Source organism: Panicum virgatum, chromosome 8N (genome assembly GCF_016808335.1).
Source record: "Panicum virgatum strain AP13 chromosome 8N, P.virgatum_v5, whole genome shotgun sequence".
Classification (NCBI taxonomy): Eukaryota; Viridiplantae; Streptophyta; class Magnoliopsida; order Poales; family Poaceae; genus Panicum; species Panicum virgatum.
The window spans coordinates 308,136-326,031 of NC_053152.1; the positions used below are offsets into that span (position 1 = coordinate 308,136).

At 48.3% G+C, this 17,896-nt stretch overlaps 3 protein-coding genes across 3 annotated transcripts; all 3 read right to left on the bottom strand.

Annotated features, from left to right (window-relative positions):
* Nucleotides 1-256: 256 nt before the first annotated feature.
* LOC120685476 lies at nt 257-1,318 on the bottom strand. The gene is made up of 2 exons (XM_039967424.1): nt 721-1,318; nt 257-638 (listed from the first exon to the last, which is right to left on the bottom strand). Exons 1-2 carry the CDS (start codon nt 943-945, stop codon nt 384-386), a joined length of 480 nt encoding a protein of 159 aa, XP_039823358.1. The 5' UTR covers nt 946-1,318; the 3' UTR covers nt 257-383.
* Nucleotides 1,319-2,893: 1,575 nt separating this feature from the next.
* LOC120685472 (phosphoinositide phospholipase C 2-like) lies at nt 2,894-7,447 on the bottom strand. Its single transcript, XM_039967420.1, has 9 exons — nt 6,753-7,447; nt 5,710-5,906; nt 5,200-5,335; nt 4,882-5,118; nt 4,581-4,804; nt 4,140-4,257; nt 3,810-3,962; nt 3,626-3,712; nt 2,894-3,504 (listed from the first exon to the last, which is right to left on the bottom strand). The coding sequence occupies exons 1-9, from the start codon at nt 7,359-7,361 to the stop codon at nt 3,211-3,213; spliced, it is 2,055 nt and encodes a 684-aa protein (XP_039823354.1). The 5' UTR covers nt 7,362-7,447; the 3' UTR covers nt 2,894-3,210.
* Nucleotides 7,448-15,113: 7,666 nt separating this feature from the next.
* Nucleotides 15,114-15,972, bottom strand: LOC120686022 (protein transport protein Sec61 subunit beta-like). The gene has a single exon (XM_039968181.1). The coding sequence runs from the start codon at nt 15,847-15,849 to the stop codon at nt 15,529-15,531; it is 321 nt and encodes a 106-aa protein (XP_039824115.1). The 5' UTR covers nt 15,850-15,972; the 3' UTR covers nt 15,114-15,528.
* Between the last annotated feature and the right edge of the window lie 1,924 nt (nt 15,973-17,896).

The window sequence follows — 17,896 nt, forward strand, 5'->3', positions numbered from 1 at the left end:
CAACTAAGGTGAAGAAGACACCTGAGAAGAAAGGAGCCACAAAGAAGAAATGACTAGCCTCACTCTTCTTCTTTTGCCAAAACAATCTTTTGAACGGCCAAAACTGTCTCTTGCATGGCCTTATTATTATATAATGTTAGGCACAAACCCACTTTGTTGGAGATGCTAGATGATGGTCTGTAATGCCACAAAACAATATGTATGCCAACAATTGCTATCTAATGTTAGGGATGTTATGGACTCAAATTGCCAGAATATGTTTCATTGCAAATGGTTCATACATCAGGTTCATTGCAAGAGATTCATACATCTGGTGCATTGCAAAAGATTCATACATCAGATAATGGTTCATACATCAGGCTCCAACAAACACAATGCTCAACTCAAGCCATTACAACTGATCTCACAACCATTGCTAACACAACAATGCCGAAAACAACAAACACACAATTCATTTTCCATGTCAGATTCTCTAACTTCTCTAGCCTACTGCGGTTCTCTTCCTCATCGTTCATGCTGCCGTGCGATCCTTCTTCCACTTCTTCGATCTGCTCACACTTGATAATGACAATCTTCTTGAGAATCAGCTCATCCAAGTAATCCTTCTGAAATCGGTAGAAGTCACAATACTTCGGATTCTGTAAACACCACCAAATCGAAACTGTGATGCTCCAAATCAAATCGCCAAACAAACTAACATAGAGGGATGGAGAAACTGACCCCATTCCTCGGACACTTGAAGAAGGTTCGCCCGTTGTTGACTGTATCTTTCTTCGCGCGAAGCTCGATCACACGGGCTAGACCGCAGTCGGGGCATTCAATCAAAGGAAGTCCAGATTCTTTGCCGGTTGGATACGCCACAGCATGCACGCGCGTTGAGCTACAGCCGCGTTCCTGCCTCCTCCCTGACCTACTAGCGCTCGAAGACTCAGGCCTGTCGGACATGGCCACCTTGGCGCAGGGACGGGGGGAGGGGAGCTGGAGGCGGCGGCGGGGCGAGCAGCGAAGAAGGAGCAGCGCGGCAAGAGGAGGAAGAAGAAGACTGCGGCGGAAGGAAGTGGGAGGAGAGGGGGGATCGATTCGGCCGGATAGGGTTAGCGGCGGCGGCGTCAACCGGGCCCAGCGCCCAGTAACGGGGGCCGAACGGCGTCGGTGCCTGCTGACTCAGCGCCAGCGTGGACCGGCCTCGTGGCTGCCACATCCTCAAATGTGGTAAATTTGTAAGTCAAACTTCTCTCTTATGGTATAGATGTAGGTGCCATCGTAATAGTGATAATCTGATGAGTGCAATTCGTTATAATGGTAAAAATGTAAAAACCCCGTGGAGAAGCGGCCAACCGCGACCATCAGAAAAAAAAACACATATTTTCTTAGAGAAATGAAATGAATTGTGATTTTCCAGATGTGGCCTACCTTTCTTCCTTTCCAGAATAATAATCGACACATCATGTGAAGCTGTTTATGAAGCTGATACGAGTAAGGAAAACCATTGACACTAGTATATTTTATGCTCACATTTGTGAACCAAATACTAATAAATGTTTAGCAAAGTATGGCGACGTATACGATGCAATGCAGCGTATATTTTGTATTTTTCATAACAAGTACTAACAAGATTTATCAACGAAATGGATAAGGGTGTCCAACAGATCTGACGTGTCCTTCATTGTAAAGGATGATTTTATATTCAACGCGAGCCACCCACCCAGGGGCGGAGCTACAGTGATGCCTGGGTATTCCCAGGAATACCCAACTTTTTTTTGAGAAAAAATCAAGTATAATTCAAGTTTATACACATATACATATAAAGCTGGGCCTGTTTCTTGTGTTAAATATAGCCTAGCGATCCACAACCATCCAATTGGAACAACTGGCCCATACACAGCCGCACACCCCACCGGGGGCGTCTATTCATCACACATCGGTTAGAGATATAAAAAAATAGAAATTGTTCCGGAATAAAATAAAATGTTTCAAGAAAGATAAGTTCCGGAACAAATAAAAATGTTTCAAGAAATATCTAGAGATAGAAATTGTTTCGAAATAATTAAAAATATTTTAGAAAAAATATTATCTAAATATAATCATGTACGATAATATGATTTCTAGTTGCACGTGCGATGAATAGACTTCATGCATCCCACCGGCCCGACAGCCCAGCAGCCCCCACGCCCCTCTCTCTCCCCCCTTTCTCCCTGCCCCTGCGAGGCGACACTGCCGCACTGCTGCTGCTCGATCGTTCCCCAATCCCCCAAATCCCTAAATCCTGAGGGCTCGTGGGGAGGCTGGGAGGCCGGCCGATGGCGGCTGGCCGTGGCTAGGAGGGCTTGACGCCCTGACTGCCTGAGGCCGGGGTGACGAGGCTGCGAGGGCCGAGGCGCCGAGCGGCCGACCGGCGGGCGGTGGAGAGCTGACGTCCGGCCGGGTGAGCACATCATTGCATTGCATCAATCCTCTATGTGACTATGCGTATACCCTTTTCTCTAATATGTACATTCCCTTCCTTCAAACAATCATAGAATCAGCGTATGCCTTTATGTAGAACTGAGAAAGTTGTAAAATAGAAAAAAATCAATTGATTTGAAAACATTACCCAACTCCAGAATTTTTTGCGTGGCAAAGTGGCAAGCATGGTAACCTCACAAAATTTTTTACTGTCCATTGATTTTTTTTTTTGAGTTAGAAACTGGGAATACCCAACTCTAGAATCCTGGCTCCGCTACTGCACCCACCTGTCAGTGTCAACATGTCGTATTTCGTATAAAAGCCAGTAGCAGAATGATTGAAGTTCCAGGAAATAAATTCAACTCCAGTAACAATGCAGTGTCCACATGCATGTCAACAACTAGAACATCAAATTGGAGCAAATACAAATTTCTGAAAGGACATCAAATACGAACAAAAATACAGCCCTGCCATACAACCTTTATTCCGACAAAATCAATAGTACATACGTACATTCATGATCGCAAGATGGAAGTAACACCCCCTACTCTGGTTCTAGTCTACACTAATCACAACTCACATGGAGATGGAAGTATACTCTACTAGTAACAATAATTCCTAGTATTTCATAACTTTTACGTAGACACAACATAATCACACTAGATGCACAAGAATTCTTTTTTTATAAAAAAAAGAAAGAGAAACGCAATCTCTCACTGACTGGCTGGCGCAACTAGAGAGTATGGACTGCTGCTGATGCCTAGCCTAGACAAAATCGAAGCGCATGAGGAGCCTGACGGACTTGTACCTGACGCCCTTGCGATCGTGCAGGGGCACAGCACGAATGCCCTGCTTCAGCTCCCACACCGGCAGCACCGTCTGCCCGCCGAAGTCGTGCTTCTCCGACATATCGTACTCCTGCACCTCTATCCTCAGCAGGGCTAGCTCCGGCACCTTCAGCGGGAACGTGAACTCCTCGTCCCACACCGGCACCCACTGGTCTTCCAGGACCCTCGTTTTCTTCATCACACTATCCGCCCTCACTCCAGCGATCCCTACCTGTGAATTCAGACAACATATATATATATATATATTGGACCTTCTTTAATTTGCTACAACTTTCGTCCCACAATGTAACCACTGTCTACCAAGAACCAATTCAACATCCTTGTTGCCTTACCCTGGTATAGAAATCTGGAGGCGAGAAGGCATCGAAATGAGTTTTACTGAAATCCATACGCCACCCATCTCCCATATATACTTTTACCTGCTTCCACATTGTAGGAATTTAATGCTATGCTGGAGCATCTTCATTGGTATTTTCAAGATGATCAGCTGTGACTGCCTTGGAAACATATACGTACCTTGAGAGTTGTCTTCACCGGCAAACTAGCTTTAGGGTCAAATACCTCGCCATTTGGACCTGTCGTTAGCAAGAAGTCAGGTTTTTTAACATACCCACAGCCCCCATTGGCTCTGAAAAATCCTTGCATCAATCGGAGTGCTTTGTCATGCCCCTGAAAAATGAAAACACAAGAAAGAGACTATGCCTTACTTCACATATATTGAATATACTACAGCTTGACAGCTGTGCAAGAGACCTAGTTCAGCCAAACAACTTAATAGTAACCACTATGTGACTACAAAAGGCATGAAGAAAGGCAAACTACTGACAGTTAAGAACTAAATCCCACCTGCATATTAAATGCAACCATCTGAGCACCATGAATCCAGGCGTTCACTGGATCATAGTTAGAAGAGTTAACCCTTGTGCCCTTCGGATATACCCTCAGTATATTCTTCTGAGTGAACCTGAATAGATTTAAGTTCTTCAGCAAGTATGGACTATGGTAAACACCTTGAAGAGATACAATTTGTTATTGGTTAATGGCGAAATTTTTATATCAATTATCTTTTGTAGGCTACCAGGTGAGTTTGGCCTTTTACTGGATTACAAACGGTAGACTACAGTAGAAACGTTGATGAGCCCCTAAGGTCTAAAACAGAGGAATAAGATTTAAGGGCATAAACTAAATATTGAGTTTAGAAAACTGATAGAACTGATAACAATTTGATAACGGTGCTGTGGTGCATTGGACTTCAAATAGAATTAGATATTGGTACACACAAATTACCTTATGACTTCAGCGCCATGAGAAACTGTCGCTTTAGCTAACTGTGTCTCGCTCAAAGAGAGCCGCCTGACTTTGTCAGGGTCTACCTTTAGAGCATCCCGTAAATGGCCTTTTGGTTTGCCAGCTTGGATAGTGATCAGTTTCCTATACTCACAGGCAGTATCCTGCTGAAATTTGGGGTCATCCTCATCAGAATCTTCCTCATCTTGCTCATCTAGTTCATCCTGTTCATGACAATAAGTTTACATCAGGTGTGTTAAACATTGGGTGCCTGTCTTGAAAAGGCAGTGATATTGCAGACCTTTCCATCAGATTCATCAGCATTTGAATCTATTCTCCTCAGGCTTCCTTGGTCTGGTAAATCAGCTATGTTTCCACTACCATTCTGATTATCCTTAGCTTTCAGAAACTCCTTGTATTCTTGTGGGGGTTTAGTTGAGATTATTATCCTCTTCATTAGAGCTTCTGGAGAAGGAAACTCTTTCATTGGGTCAGAACTAGGGATGAAAAGAAGATCCCCGAACGTTTCGGTGAGCATCTATAGTAATTTCCAAGTTAGAACTGATGTTTTAAACAGGGCAAAATGCAACGAAAAAAGGATACGGTAAGTAAACTTCACCTCAGCTACTTTGGCTTGGAGGTCTGCTGTGAGGTGATCCTCAAGAGTAATAACAAGAGGATAATTGGACGCACAAAAGGCGTATTCTTTAATAGACTTTAAACATCTGATCATTTCTACAGGGGCAGTCAATGTCCTTTCAAATGCCAAGAAAAATAAGAGTCAGAGAAACATTTTGCAGAGTAAGAGAAAAAAAAGGATGGTTACAAGTATGGGTTATTTATAACAAACTAGACTGTAAATAAATATTGAGCAGGGGTTTATATAGTGGGGAAAACTTTGTTCTTGCTACATTGTTGTGTAGTGAGAAAAAAAATGTATTTTCCCTTCATTTTGAAGAAAGGGTCTCGTGGTATATCATGCAATAAACTTCACACACTTTGTAGTTTTTTTTATGTGTACCCAAAATGTCATCCTCAAATGATATGAAGTTGTTTTAGAATGCAAAAACATGTTGTAATCATTCCATTTGCCAAAAAAATCAATATGGTTAAAGAACGGAATTCATACCCTCCATGAAGAATGTCAACATTGTTCTTTGAAGAATTTGGCCACATATCAAGTTCAATGACTCTAACACCTCTCTCTAGTGATTTTATAATTGGGATGTCGCTGGAGTCACTATTCAGCTGGTTCCCGGTAAGGTAGGAATTATGGCCAGTGAATATGAAATAATGAGAGAACGGGGCTGACATGTCCTGGTGAACCTGAGGGAAGAGTGAAAGTAATGGTAAGCGATGAGGCAGAGTTCATCAAGAAGAAGCAAAATAATTAACTGCATGCTACGTAAGGGAGCAATAGCAAGCACATCTTCCGTATGAGAGCCTAAATACCGTTGCATTCGTATACAGAGCAACAGGTCTTAGATATGAGCTCTGAACTAAGATGCCAGTTGGTAGTAACTCAAGCACATCATCCATTGGATCATTTCTGAGTAGTCAAGTACTAGTAGTAAATTTCCTAAATTTGATGCAGAATTATCTGCCTTGTGAAAAGAGCTAGTGCTCCTACTACTTGTAACCTGCCTTGTAACTCTGTTGTCTGTTATGATGGTTTGCTGATGACCTCATATGTAGTCGGTTATGTAGTTGTGAGCTGCAATGTGAGAGCAGAGTGCAATACTACTACTACCAAATGGGAAATGACATAGCAGTGTCCAAAACTGAGCAGCGCCCCCTGTACTAGAAGGGAATGCGGACAGGCAAGCAGGTAGAGTTGGCCCAGAGAAGAGATGGATACATACTAGAGAAAGGAGAGAGAGGGACAGCGATTGAAATCGAATGAAGGTCACTCCGTCGCTATCCCATCACATTACCATCCATCAACCCAAGGAGGAGGAGAAGGTTGTGTAATAAATAAAAATGGAATCTTTGAGGAGGGGAGGGATGGAGTTGACCCCACCTCGCTCCATGGAAGCAAGTCAGTCAACTACTTGTAGGAGAGTAGATGAAAAACCAAACCGGCGGATCAACAATCATCATCGACTGTAATTGAGCGAGCAGATAATATGCGATAGCAGAGCATAAAAGGAAACGAGATGCACGCACACGCACCTGGTTAGTGATTGGCGGGTTGAGATCGGGGGAGAAGAGGAATCCGAAGAAGTCGTCGAGCGTGGGCGGCGCCGGCGCCGGCGACCTGTTGACGAGGCGGGCGATTCCGTGACTCGCCGAAATGGGTGCGAGGATGGCGAGGATGCGGTCGACGTCGGCGGGTGACTCGGCCTGGACTTGGGAGAGGAAGCAGCGGAGGCCATGGCCGTGGGCGCCCTGCGGATCAGAAGAAGAAGGGCCGCAGTAGGAGAGGTGGGCGGCGCGGACGTCGGGCGGCGGCTGCGCGTCGGGGGATCGGAACTTGCGGGTGAAGCACATACAGTACTTGTACGCGTAGCTCCCCATCTTGCTTTGCTCTCTCTCTCTCTCTCTCTCTCTCTCTCTGGAATCTGCAGGATGCCGTCGTCTCGTCTTCTTCCTCCACTCGCCCGCCTGGATGCTTGTTGCGCTTATGATGAGCAGCAGGTGGTGGTGCCCATTTCGCGTGGAGACCGCGTTGAGATTCCTCGACGCCCAGGCCCAGAAATGAGACGAGAGAGATGAGGTCAAGTCAAGAAGAAGAATGGAGGAGATGGACACTGGACAGGCGGGCAGTTGCTGACTTCTCATGTCCCGTGTCTGCTGCTTGCTGGGATTAATTACTAATCCATTACTCCCTCCCTTGTGTGCTTGCTTGCTGTAATTAATTAGTTAATTTATCCAGCAAGTTTACTTCAAAAAACAAAAATCAACTATTCCTTCCGTCTTAGACTTTGTACTTAGGTCAACTAGAATCTTTTCAGTTTAACTTGAATCTTGACGAATGAACATGAACACAAACAACTAGTGCTAGCAAAGCAAAATGAAGACGGTCTACAAACCATATATTATTATGACGCATATTCACTCTGTTCGCTGTACTGGTGCTGGTGGCTAGTGATGGAGTGGTGTGAGAGAAAAATACTGTTGGCTGGCTGGTGGCCGGAGGCTGGTGCTGGAGCTAGGTGAGAGGAAAATACTGTTGGCTGGCTGGAGGAACCAAACAGCGAACAGAGTGATTAAGAGTAGACTTCGAGCTACAAGAGTTTAGTTTACAAATCAATTTCATCATCAACCAATACAAAATTGATCTTCCTTTTCCTACAAAACTAAGCTTTTTGTTTGCCATCATCATCATCGGTGCTAATGTGAACAAGCTTGACCTGACCAGCTAGACCGGACGCAGCCAAGTCATGTGGGCTCCGTCCAATGCAAGCGACCATCATAAGGGCATGGATTGATGTTTATTCAGTCCTTCGGATGGACAACTATTAATGTTCCTCTCCAGGTAGGTAAAAGTCACACATCAAAGTTTGCCCACACCTCTTTTTGTGGCCGATATACCATTGATCTCTTTCCTTGTGAATTATAAATAATAATGCACATGTGCCACCACGCTTCACATGTTCCACCAACTTTTACTATATTTTTTGAAAATGTGGATAACACGCCAATCAAAGTCGGGGTGCATCAAATTCAAATCGATAATACAAATTCAAATTGATAATTTGTTGTAGACCAGCATAGAGGATAAGCATCATTTCTTAATTGACACATCATGTGCAAATTGACAAAAGAAAATAAAGTAGCCGAAATTCCCTCCCAAAACAGTCACAATGGGGGGAATTATATTATTCTACTAGCTACTCATCAGCAGGTTCCTCCACCAACGGAGCATCTAATTTGTTTTATTTATTTTTTGATCCTAATGGCAGCAGCAGTGTCAAGTGAAGCACCACAACTAACAGTGTTGTCTAGGCTGGCTCTTCAAGCTTTACAGGATAAGTATGTATGATTGATTATATCGTGTGGTTGGTTCCAGCTGCAACGTTTTACCATACATTATTTCCCTGGATGATCAAGAGTACAAGAAAGAAATAATTCTCATAACCCGTTATTTGATTTGCTCTCAATTTTTTATTTTTTTTATTTTCAAAAAAAACATTGGAGTTACGTGGCTTCTATTATATTCCATTTTTAAAAAGAACTAGAAGTAGAGCTTCCGATTATATTAAAAAGAGGATACAACGCCCAAACTAGATACAACAGAAAACAGCAAGAAAAGCAACACTAACTAGTTGGACTGGGACATCAACATATATGCACAATTCCACTCAACTCGACTCCCCACTAAATCACTACAAACTGGGATAAAGCTGACAAGTAGCCCTCATCACAAGCGTCGTCCACCCCGGCGATGTTCTCCGTCAACCAACCGCTGCAAGCTAAGTAGCCACCACGACACGATGCCACTGTCGTCTTCAGATCATGTGCACACGATCGTCGATCTCCCAAACCCCGGCCAAACGTTGGCAGGAGTCAGAAGAGGACCCCACCGCACCACACCAAAAGAGTCGCCGCCATGCCATGCCTCTCACCGAGGTAGCACTACAGCACCATGCACACCAAACAAACGAAGTGCCGCGCCAGATCCTAGATCTCCTAGACAAATAAAAAATATGGGGGGATCGCTACATCCACCACCACACACCACTCCTCGAACTCACCACCTTAAAGTGCACAGGGCCTCGCCACTCCACCCACTGGAGTCGCCAAGGATCTGGATGTGTTCGTTGTTGGGGTGTGTGTCGGATCGAGGTTGATCGAATCGGATTAGACCAGATCGGAACCCCCACGCGCATGAGCCACCTTGCATGTTTTATGAGCCAAGGCCCATGGTGGGCGTACTGAATGGTGGTAGAGAGAGGGGTCCGTGTGTAGCGAAAATGGCCTCTCATGTCATATTTCAATATAATGTTTTGGTGATTGATATAGACAACACAACACTTGGACTAATATAAGTGTTAAGATGACCATTCTCAGATTTTTAGGTTCAAGTGATGACAAAGAGAAGATAGGCGTAGCTAGGCCCGAAGGGCCGCCCCTACGGGGGTTCCGCTACCCGGTTAGCGGACAAGAATCGAAGAGACTGTGAAGAAATTCAATACACCGGTTGAACCGATGTTAAGGAAAAGACACACGCCGGTGTAATTGTCCAGAAGCTGGAAATTGAAGATACACTCACCGGTTAAACCGACGTTGAAGAAAATGCATACGTCGGTGCATTGCCAAATGAAGATCAGGAAAAATACATACACCGGTTGATCCGATGTATCACCGGTCAAACACATCGGTGCAGTTGTCCAGAAGGATGGTTTTCCATGGAAGGTGAAGAAGTTACACTCACCGGTTGAACCGACGTTTATATTACATTCACCGGTTGATTACGTCGGTCGATTGAGGTAGCCGTTGAAGTATAACGGCTAGTTGGAAAATGCACTCACCGGTTAAACCGGTGATGACAAAAATGGGAGCATCGGTTTAACCGGTGATAGCACTTTTTGTCAGCCTTTTTCCAACGACTAGTTTGGGGGTGCGTGGGCTATATATATGCCACCCCACGGCTCATTTGAGAGTGCTGGAGACCAAGAAAGAATACAAGAGCCAAAGATCATCTCCAACCACCATAAAGCTTCATTGTACATCATATAGGTTAAGCACAGTTGTGAGAGTGCTTAGTGCTTGTAATAGGGATTAGTTCTTGCGAGAGCTCCCTTGAGAGAAGTCTTGCTGCGGCAAGCAACTTGTGATCCGTCGTGTGACCCTCCGTCTTGGTGTGGAGTGGCAACGACACTTTGTGCGGGGGAAGAGGAGGCCCCCTCCTTGGTGGAGAAGCTCCGTAGTGGATTTCGGCCGGGTGATCGAGAGAGACGGTGGCGGTGCACGAGACTTAGTGTCTTGTGGGCACTTGCCTTTGCTTGCCGGCATCGCCGTGGTGGCGTAGTGCAAGACGTGATCGGAAGAGCCTCGGTGTCCCGTGGACGTAGGCGTTTGTGCCAAACCACGTTACATGACCGTGTCTACTCGGGAGTTTGCATCCCTCTTGCACTTACCTCTTTACTTATCGTCCCGCATTTACTCTATCTTGCATGCCTTTACTTTCCTAGTTAGTTTGATTAGGATTGGCTATAGGTTGCAAGTTTTTAGGGGTAAGTAGAGAGTAGCATAGATAAACTTTAGTCATAACTAGCATGTGTAGGATGTGTTAGGTTTATCTTATGCAAGTAGTTTGAGCCTTAGGACAAAAAGCGATTAGCGACCCTATTCGCCCCCTCCCCCTCTAGGGTCGGACACCCTGGTGATCCTTACACCGTGTGTGTGTCTCAAAGAGAGGGAGAAGATCTCTCACGATTCTGCTACGCTCTTCCTGGATACGGGGGGGCCCGCCTACCCTGCCGGCACCGCTTCCCCCGTTTCCAGTGATGTGCCCTCCTATACAGCCTGTCACCTCCGTAGAACCGTAGGGGTGTGCATGCTAGTTTCTACTGTTCAATCATCAGAGCATATCCTTCGCACGGTCTCACACGCCCTCAACAGTCAGCGGGCAGCGCGAGGCCCCCACTTGGTCGAGCAAGGCCAAGCCTCTCCTCCTGGGGTCGGGCGAGGCGAAGTTCTCCCCAGAGGGGTTGGACGCATTCGAGCCCACATGTAGGGCCCACCGAAGCTGAGCTCATCCGTCGGGGTTGGGCGAGGCGTACTCTTCCTCCCGGGTGTCGAGCGAGGCGAGCTTAATGCCCTGGTCACCATCCTGATCGGGACACGTGGCGCCTTTTGCCGCTTAGTCCTGAGTATCTCTAATATTGATACTTGACAGTTTGCTTCGCTGTCGGTAGTGTCATAGTGCCACCAAGCCACTCCAATAACCTTACCTTCACTGTGCTGCCGCTGGAATCAGAGCTGCACCATAAGTGCGGACTCAAAGCCTCCAGAGACACAGACCACCACCTTTGTCCAAGTAGGATTGGGACATCAACCCTAGCCACAACGGTTGGATTGGATCGTCGACCCAAGCCTCTGCACCATTTGTCGGTCGGATTGGGCAGAAACTGATCACAGGCACCCGCAGATGTCGACGTCTCCACCTGTAGCACCCACAGATGCCAACGTTGTAGGGAACCCTTTGGTCAGATCAAGGAGCCCTAGCAAGCTCCTGGTGTAGGGTTGTGAGAACTAGGTTGTCCAACACTGCCAACGGCACCATCATGGTGCCACTGGCACGCCATGCTTGGCCACCACCACCCATGCCACCACGACATCAATGTCAATAGCTCAGCCATGCTGACCACCGCCGACTGCGCCACCATGACACTGTCGGCGCTCCTCTGCTGCACCTGATGGCTGCCCCCATATCTGGCTCGTGGAGGGAGTGAGGAAGCACCGTGATGACACCTCCAAGGTGGAGAACGACACCTGAGGGTGTCCTCGTCGCTGTGTCCTGCAAAGCGGAGTGGCTTTCGCCGGTGCTTCCATGACCCGCCACAACCACGTCTAGACAAGAGGCCACAACGAAGGAGGTCGCAAGCAGCATTAGGCATTGTCGGCTAGCCACCCACAAGCAAGTAGAGCAGCGCAGCCCCTGCCACTCACCCCATGCCATGCCAATTAGTCTTGGCACGCAAGCAGGGCCTCGAGCATCTCTGGGTGCCCTGACCACGCCAATGCGCCTCACGGTCACCGCCCGACACCACTCCACCGGGCTTCCACACAGCAATCCGCACATGCTCCTCGCCTGGCCAAACCATGACACAAGCCGCGCCGCACCACACGGACCATGACCAAAACCATCATCGTCGCAGATCTGGCCTCAAGGACGCCAAATCCGCCCCTAGGTGCGCTGCTCGAGCGGGCCGACACCGCCTCACCTCCATGCCCATGCCAGCCGCTACAAGCTGCACCGCTCGCACTAGGCCTCCGTGAGCGAGCCCTTGTCTGCACGCAGCTTCGGCTTCGCCGGATCCGGCCTCTAGGGCTCCAGAGACGCCACCTCGAGCTGCCGCGGTCTCATGGCCATTCCCCCGCCCGGGAAAGATGCACGCGTCTAAGTCGGGGAAGAAGACCTCGCCACTGCCATCCTAAAGAGTCGGCGCATGCTTCTGGTAAGCTCCTCCAGCAGCGTCAGGGGGGAGGGGGGAATCTATTCATCGCGCGCGCGAGTGCGAGTGATCTCGTCGCAGAAGGAGGATGAGGGAGAAGAAGCGCCGCCACTATTCATCTTCCTCGCGGAGACGAGCACGCCGGTGAGGGGTGGGAGGGGGGAGGTCGGCCGGGGGTGGGAGGTGGGGGGAGCGGCCGCCGGCGGCCGGGGTGGTGGAGGGCGGGGGCCAACCTTTAGGGTTTCGGGTTGCCGGGGCTTCCAATGGCCGGCGGCCGTAGAAGAGGGGGCCGGGGGCGGCGGAGGACCGGCGGCGGCGATGGTTCGGCCGGCGGAAGGCCCGCGCCGCCGGCCGGGCAGGGCAGGAGCCCCGGTGGGCGGTGGTGGCGGCGGAGGCGCCGAGGCGGCGCCGGAGCCGAGGGAGGTGGGGGTTGGCGGGGGAGCGACGCCGGAGAAGCTTCTGCGACGCAATCGTCGCGAATCGCAGTTAGCGACAAATAGACGCCCCGGGGGGGCTAGGTCACCACCCGAGTCGCCCGAGCGAGGGTGATGCGAGAGAATGGAGAAACTAACACCAATCAGATTCCCGTTTGGATTGGCTTCACATGTACTCCTTCAATTCTCTTAGTTTGGATTTGGATTACAACCATTTCTTTTCTTCATTCACTTCCTTAATAATTGCCCCAAAAATCACTGAGTTGTGTTTGTTGCGTGAATTGAAGCTTTTGCGGAATCAGGATCGGTTTTCTTTTTCAGAAAAAAAGGAATCCCCCTGTAACGAGAATATATTTAATTGGGTATTAGCACGGATGTTTAATATCCTAGCTAGCTACTAGCGGCAGAAGTAGATTTTCTTTTCTCATATTTTTTTTAAGAAAAAAGAGAGCGAAAGAAGAAGATTGTTCCGTGATGGATTTATTCACGTAGCATTTCTCGTCGCTTTCATATCTCTACGAATCGAATTTGCCTAGATAAGGGCATTCAATTCGTTCCATGTGTGACTAATGACTATCATCTTCCTTGTGCACGCTCTGCCAATCTGTAGCCGGGCCACAATCCATCACTTGAGTGTGTAGTTCCGAAAACTGGGCATTGGAGAAGACAATGGAGTCCTACTATCTGCTCTCATCCGCAACTTCAACCATGAGCTAGTCACCTACCCTTTCCTTCCCTCAATTTGGTAGGCACAGATATACCATTAATCTGCTCCCAGGTTTTCACACACTCGTGGCATGGCCTGGTATGCATGGCATGGCACACATCAAGGCTACTCAAAATCTCTCAGCCACAAATCAAGATAACCGTAACAATTGGAATATATATAGGATATGACTACTCAAAGCTCTGTAAGCATTCATTCAAGGTTACAACTTACAACAACTAACTTGAGAGGTGTGGCAGATGTATACCCTGCACCCTGAACAGACTTCACTACTTCACACGCTAGGGGCTGGGCACCACTAATAGCTGCAGTACGGCACTACAGTTTCAACGTTGCAACTCACTCTCTCATGAATGGAAAACAGAACACCACTAATAATGACAGCAATATACGGAACAGCAGTGTCAACCGTATGGATCATTATGCATTCATCATTTATTCTGTCAAAGAATCATACTGGAAAAGGCTCCCACAACGAGATAGACACCAGCTATACTATACTACATATGGCTTGCAACTGACTGTCACAGAATCAATTCCTTAGTTGCCTGAAAATTGGCATGGCATTTATGCTAAATACATAGAAGCCATTTCTTGATGGAAGGTTAGCTGCTATTATCATGGGAAACATTATGCATGCTTAAACAAATATAAGCATTGTGCATCCCTTCAAGACATGCCTAAACCTGCATCAAGATTCTCCCAGGGCAAACCAGTACCAGATCATGTGTATTACTATTGCAATGAGGGGCACCTGGCCTACTCAGATACTTGTAAATTCTAACCCAATCATCCAAGCCTCAATTAAATCATTGGCATACTCATATCAACACTTAAAAATTCCGAAATATTTTGTCTTCCTTTCAGGAAGTTGGTCAAATGAAAGCTCTCATATACAAATTCCTAAGGTCAGCAACCAAGTTACACGTACTAGAATAAAAAGAAGAGATGGTCAATCTATGTTTTCTGAACAGAAGGTTGCATGGTAAATGATCAACAGCTGGGCTGCTCAGATACTTGTATATTCGAGCTCAAGCATCGACATCCTGATGTAATTAGTTTTGTGAGGAAGTTTTTCTATGTTTAGTTCTCATGTACTTGTTTGTAAGACCAGTAAGCAAGATACAAGTACTAATGAAAGGTTAATCAGGCAAGCTACAGTTTCTGAACAAACGCTTGCACAAGATACAGAAGCACTTTAGTAGTATAATTATAGTAATAGGTAATCTCCAGAGATTATAACAAGATGTAATCACCAGGGCTAAGGAGCCATCCAATTTTGTAATGCGAGCAAACAAAGATGGATGGTTAAGCGAGTAATAAATTTAGAAGCAAGACGCAGGATTGTAGAAATCCTCGAGCACACGCTAAGTTACCGAGATGCAAAAATAATTGTAGCAATCCCCATGATTACAGTGACTAGGCACAACTATTTGCATCTGGGAGTAAATAAAAAGGCACTAAAACAAGGAAAGGGGAAGAATAAGGCAACAGAAAGGGCATCATCACTAACTTCAAGTTGTAGGGTTCCATTCATCTCCCTCCAGATCTAGCACTAGCACAGGAAGGAAAGCTAGGCAAGACAAGAGTAAGTAGACTGATGACGATATATTGAAAACCTTGATCTGATGATAGTCGCGCCGGAGGGATGGGACGGGGATGGGTCACGCGGAGGCTGCGGCGGTGCGGGAGCGGTAGAGCTTGCCGAAGACGTGGAGGGCGGTGACGAATCCGATGAAGCACAGCGACATGACGAGCACCATGGTTGGCGAGAGGCGCAGGCCCGGGGCCTCGTCGGTGTAGAACCGAAGCATGTTGCTCCCGCCGCCGCCGGAGAAGCCCCCTCCCCCGGCGCTAGCGGTGGCGCGGCGGCGGCGCATGCCGGCGGCAGCTGCTGCCGTGCCGCGGGGGCCAACGGTGGCCGGGCGGGCTCCGGCGCCGGCGCCGCCGACGGAGGATTGGGACTGCGAGGAGGAGCGGGCCATGGCGGCTGATCGAATCGGGATCTGTGGAGGGAGGGAGAGACCCAGCCAAAACTCTCTCGGAGATGATGAGATGGTAGGCCGGCGGGAGTGAGCCCACCGGTCAGTTACCCGACCTTGGTTCCTTTTTCGCCGAGCTGCCAAACAGCGGCCGAGTTTGTACTCGGAGGGTCTGTCAGGTGGTTTCTGTTGGAGTCTACCAAACACTTAGTCTGTGTTTAGTTCATGAAAATTTTTAGGTTTGGATAGTGTAGCACTTTCGTTGTTATTTGGTAATTAATGTCTAATTATAGATTAATTAGGCTTAAAAGATTCATCTCGTCATTTTCAGTTGAACTGCGTAGTTGGTTATTTTTTTCGACAGCATTTAATGCTTTATGTATGTGTCCGAAGATTCGATGTGACGGGAAATCTTGAAAATTTTTGAAAACTAAACATGGCCTAAAAAGTAGAGCAGTTCCATACCATAGCATGTGACAAGATAGAGCTACTGTTTTACCTACAAGAAGGTGGAGCCGATGGAGCCACAAAACCCAAGTCCACCTGCTCCACCTTTTTGCAAGGAGCCGGAGGCCCGGAGCCCTCCCAAACAGGGCCAAAGTTTTATGGGATGTGAGGGAGCATGATTATTTAATTTTTAGTTTTGGTAATTGTACCATAAAATTATGCACTAAGACTGATCCTAGACTCTGTTTGGCAGGGCTCCAAAAACGGCTTCAGCAGGAGCCCAGACAAACAGTGTGTTTGCACCAGCTCCGCGTGAGAAGCCGCCCATGGAGCCCCTCGCGGCTTCCACACGCGAGGAGGAGCTATGGAATTGTGGCTTCACGCGGCTCCGCCCCTCCCTTTGCCATCCCTGCCCCTAGGTGGGGGCCCACTGGGGCACGGCCCGCGGGAACGAGGTGGCCGGCGGCAAGCCTATGGGCACGGCCTGCGAGGACGGGAATAAGGTGACCGGCGGCGAGCCTATGGGCGCGGCCTGCGGGGTCGGGGACGAGGTGGCCGGAGGCGAGTCTAGGGGCGCGGCCTACGGGGCCGGGGAGGAGGTGGCTGGCGGCGACCGGGGGGAGGAGGAGGGCGCAGGCCGCCGTCTCCAGCATCGGATCCGGTGGCGATGGGGCGTGGAATCTATTCGTGGCATGCGCACCGACCGGTGGGTGGGGCTGTCCCGGCTCGGGCGCCGGGACCCATGGGGGAGGGGAGGGAGGAGTGTGCCGGCGGAGGCGTCGGACTCGGCAGCTCAGAGCACGGGCCGTCGCAATGGGAGGAGGAGGAGGAGGAGGAGGCGTGGGCTGCTACGTTGGGAGGAGGAGGATGCGCGGGTCACCGCCAGCGGATGGAGGAGGCGAGGGGGTGGGGGGCGCCGCTTGAAGGAGGAGGAGGCCAAGCGGAGGAGGACGCGGCGGGGCTGGGCAAAAGGAAGGAGACGGGCGACTGGATAAAAGGAGAGAAGGAAAAAAAGAAAAGGGAAAGAAAAAAAGGAGAAGAGAAAAAAAGAAAAGAAAGAAAAAGGAAAAAAAAAGAAAAAAAGAAAAAGACAATTTAGACTTTTTACAATTTCAATCCAACAAGTGTCGCTGCGGGAAATGGGCGACTACAAAACTACTCGATTGCTTGAATGTTGTGCGCTTGATCGGATATGGTCTAGCACGCAAAGACTCGAGGATTTAGACTGGTTCGGGCCTGAAATGCCCTACGTCCAGTATGGGGGGGTGGTGTTCTTGCTCTATTGCTCTCGAGCCCGGGTGATCAAAGTTCAGAGGGGAGCTTACAAGCTGGTCTCGTAGTGTCGAACCCGTGGAAGTCCAACCCTTTCCTACGTGAGGGGCCTTCCCTTTTATAGCCCAAGGTGGGGTCCCCATTTACAGTTATCTAGCAATGTGCCTTTGCACCGCCGGGGCGCAAATCGTCCTTGTCAGTCATTGGGGTCCACTTAGTCGGTCGGGAGTGGATGAGCATGATCCTGGTAATCTTCTGGCGCAAGGGATGATCCTGGCGATTTCCTTGAGCGGTGTGTCCCCCTGGTGTTGTCCCATCTTGGCTCAGTCGG

Bases quoted from the DNA above. Each gene is read 5' to 3' on its own strand.
- LOC120685476 (XM_039967424.1), bottom strand. From the start codon at position 945: ATGTCCGACAGGCCTGAGTCTTCGAGCGCTAGTAGGTCAGGGAGGAGG. The intron at 639-720 runs GTCAGTTTCTCC...TGGTGTTTACAG, and splicing joins TCAAGTGTCCGAGGAATGGG to AATCCGAAGTATTGTGACTT.
- LOC120685472 (XM_039967420.1), bottom strand. From the start codon at position 7,361: ATGAGAAGTCAGCAACTGCCCGCCTGTCCAGTGTCCATCTCCTCCATT. The intron at 5,336-5,709 runs GTATGAATTCCG...GGCATTTGAAAG, and splicing joins GTTGACATTCTTCATGGAGG to GACATTGACTGCCCCTGTAG. The intron at 5,119-5,199 runs GTGAAGTTTACT...AAATTACTATAG, and splicing joins TCCAAGCCAAAGTAGCTGAG to ATGCTCACCGAAACGTTCGG.
- LOC120686022 (XM_039968181.1), bottom strand. From the start codon at position 15,849: ATGGCCCGCTCCTCCTCGCAGTCCCAATCCTCCGTCGGCGGCGCCGGC.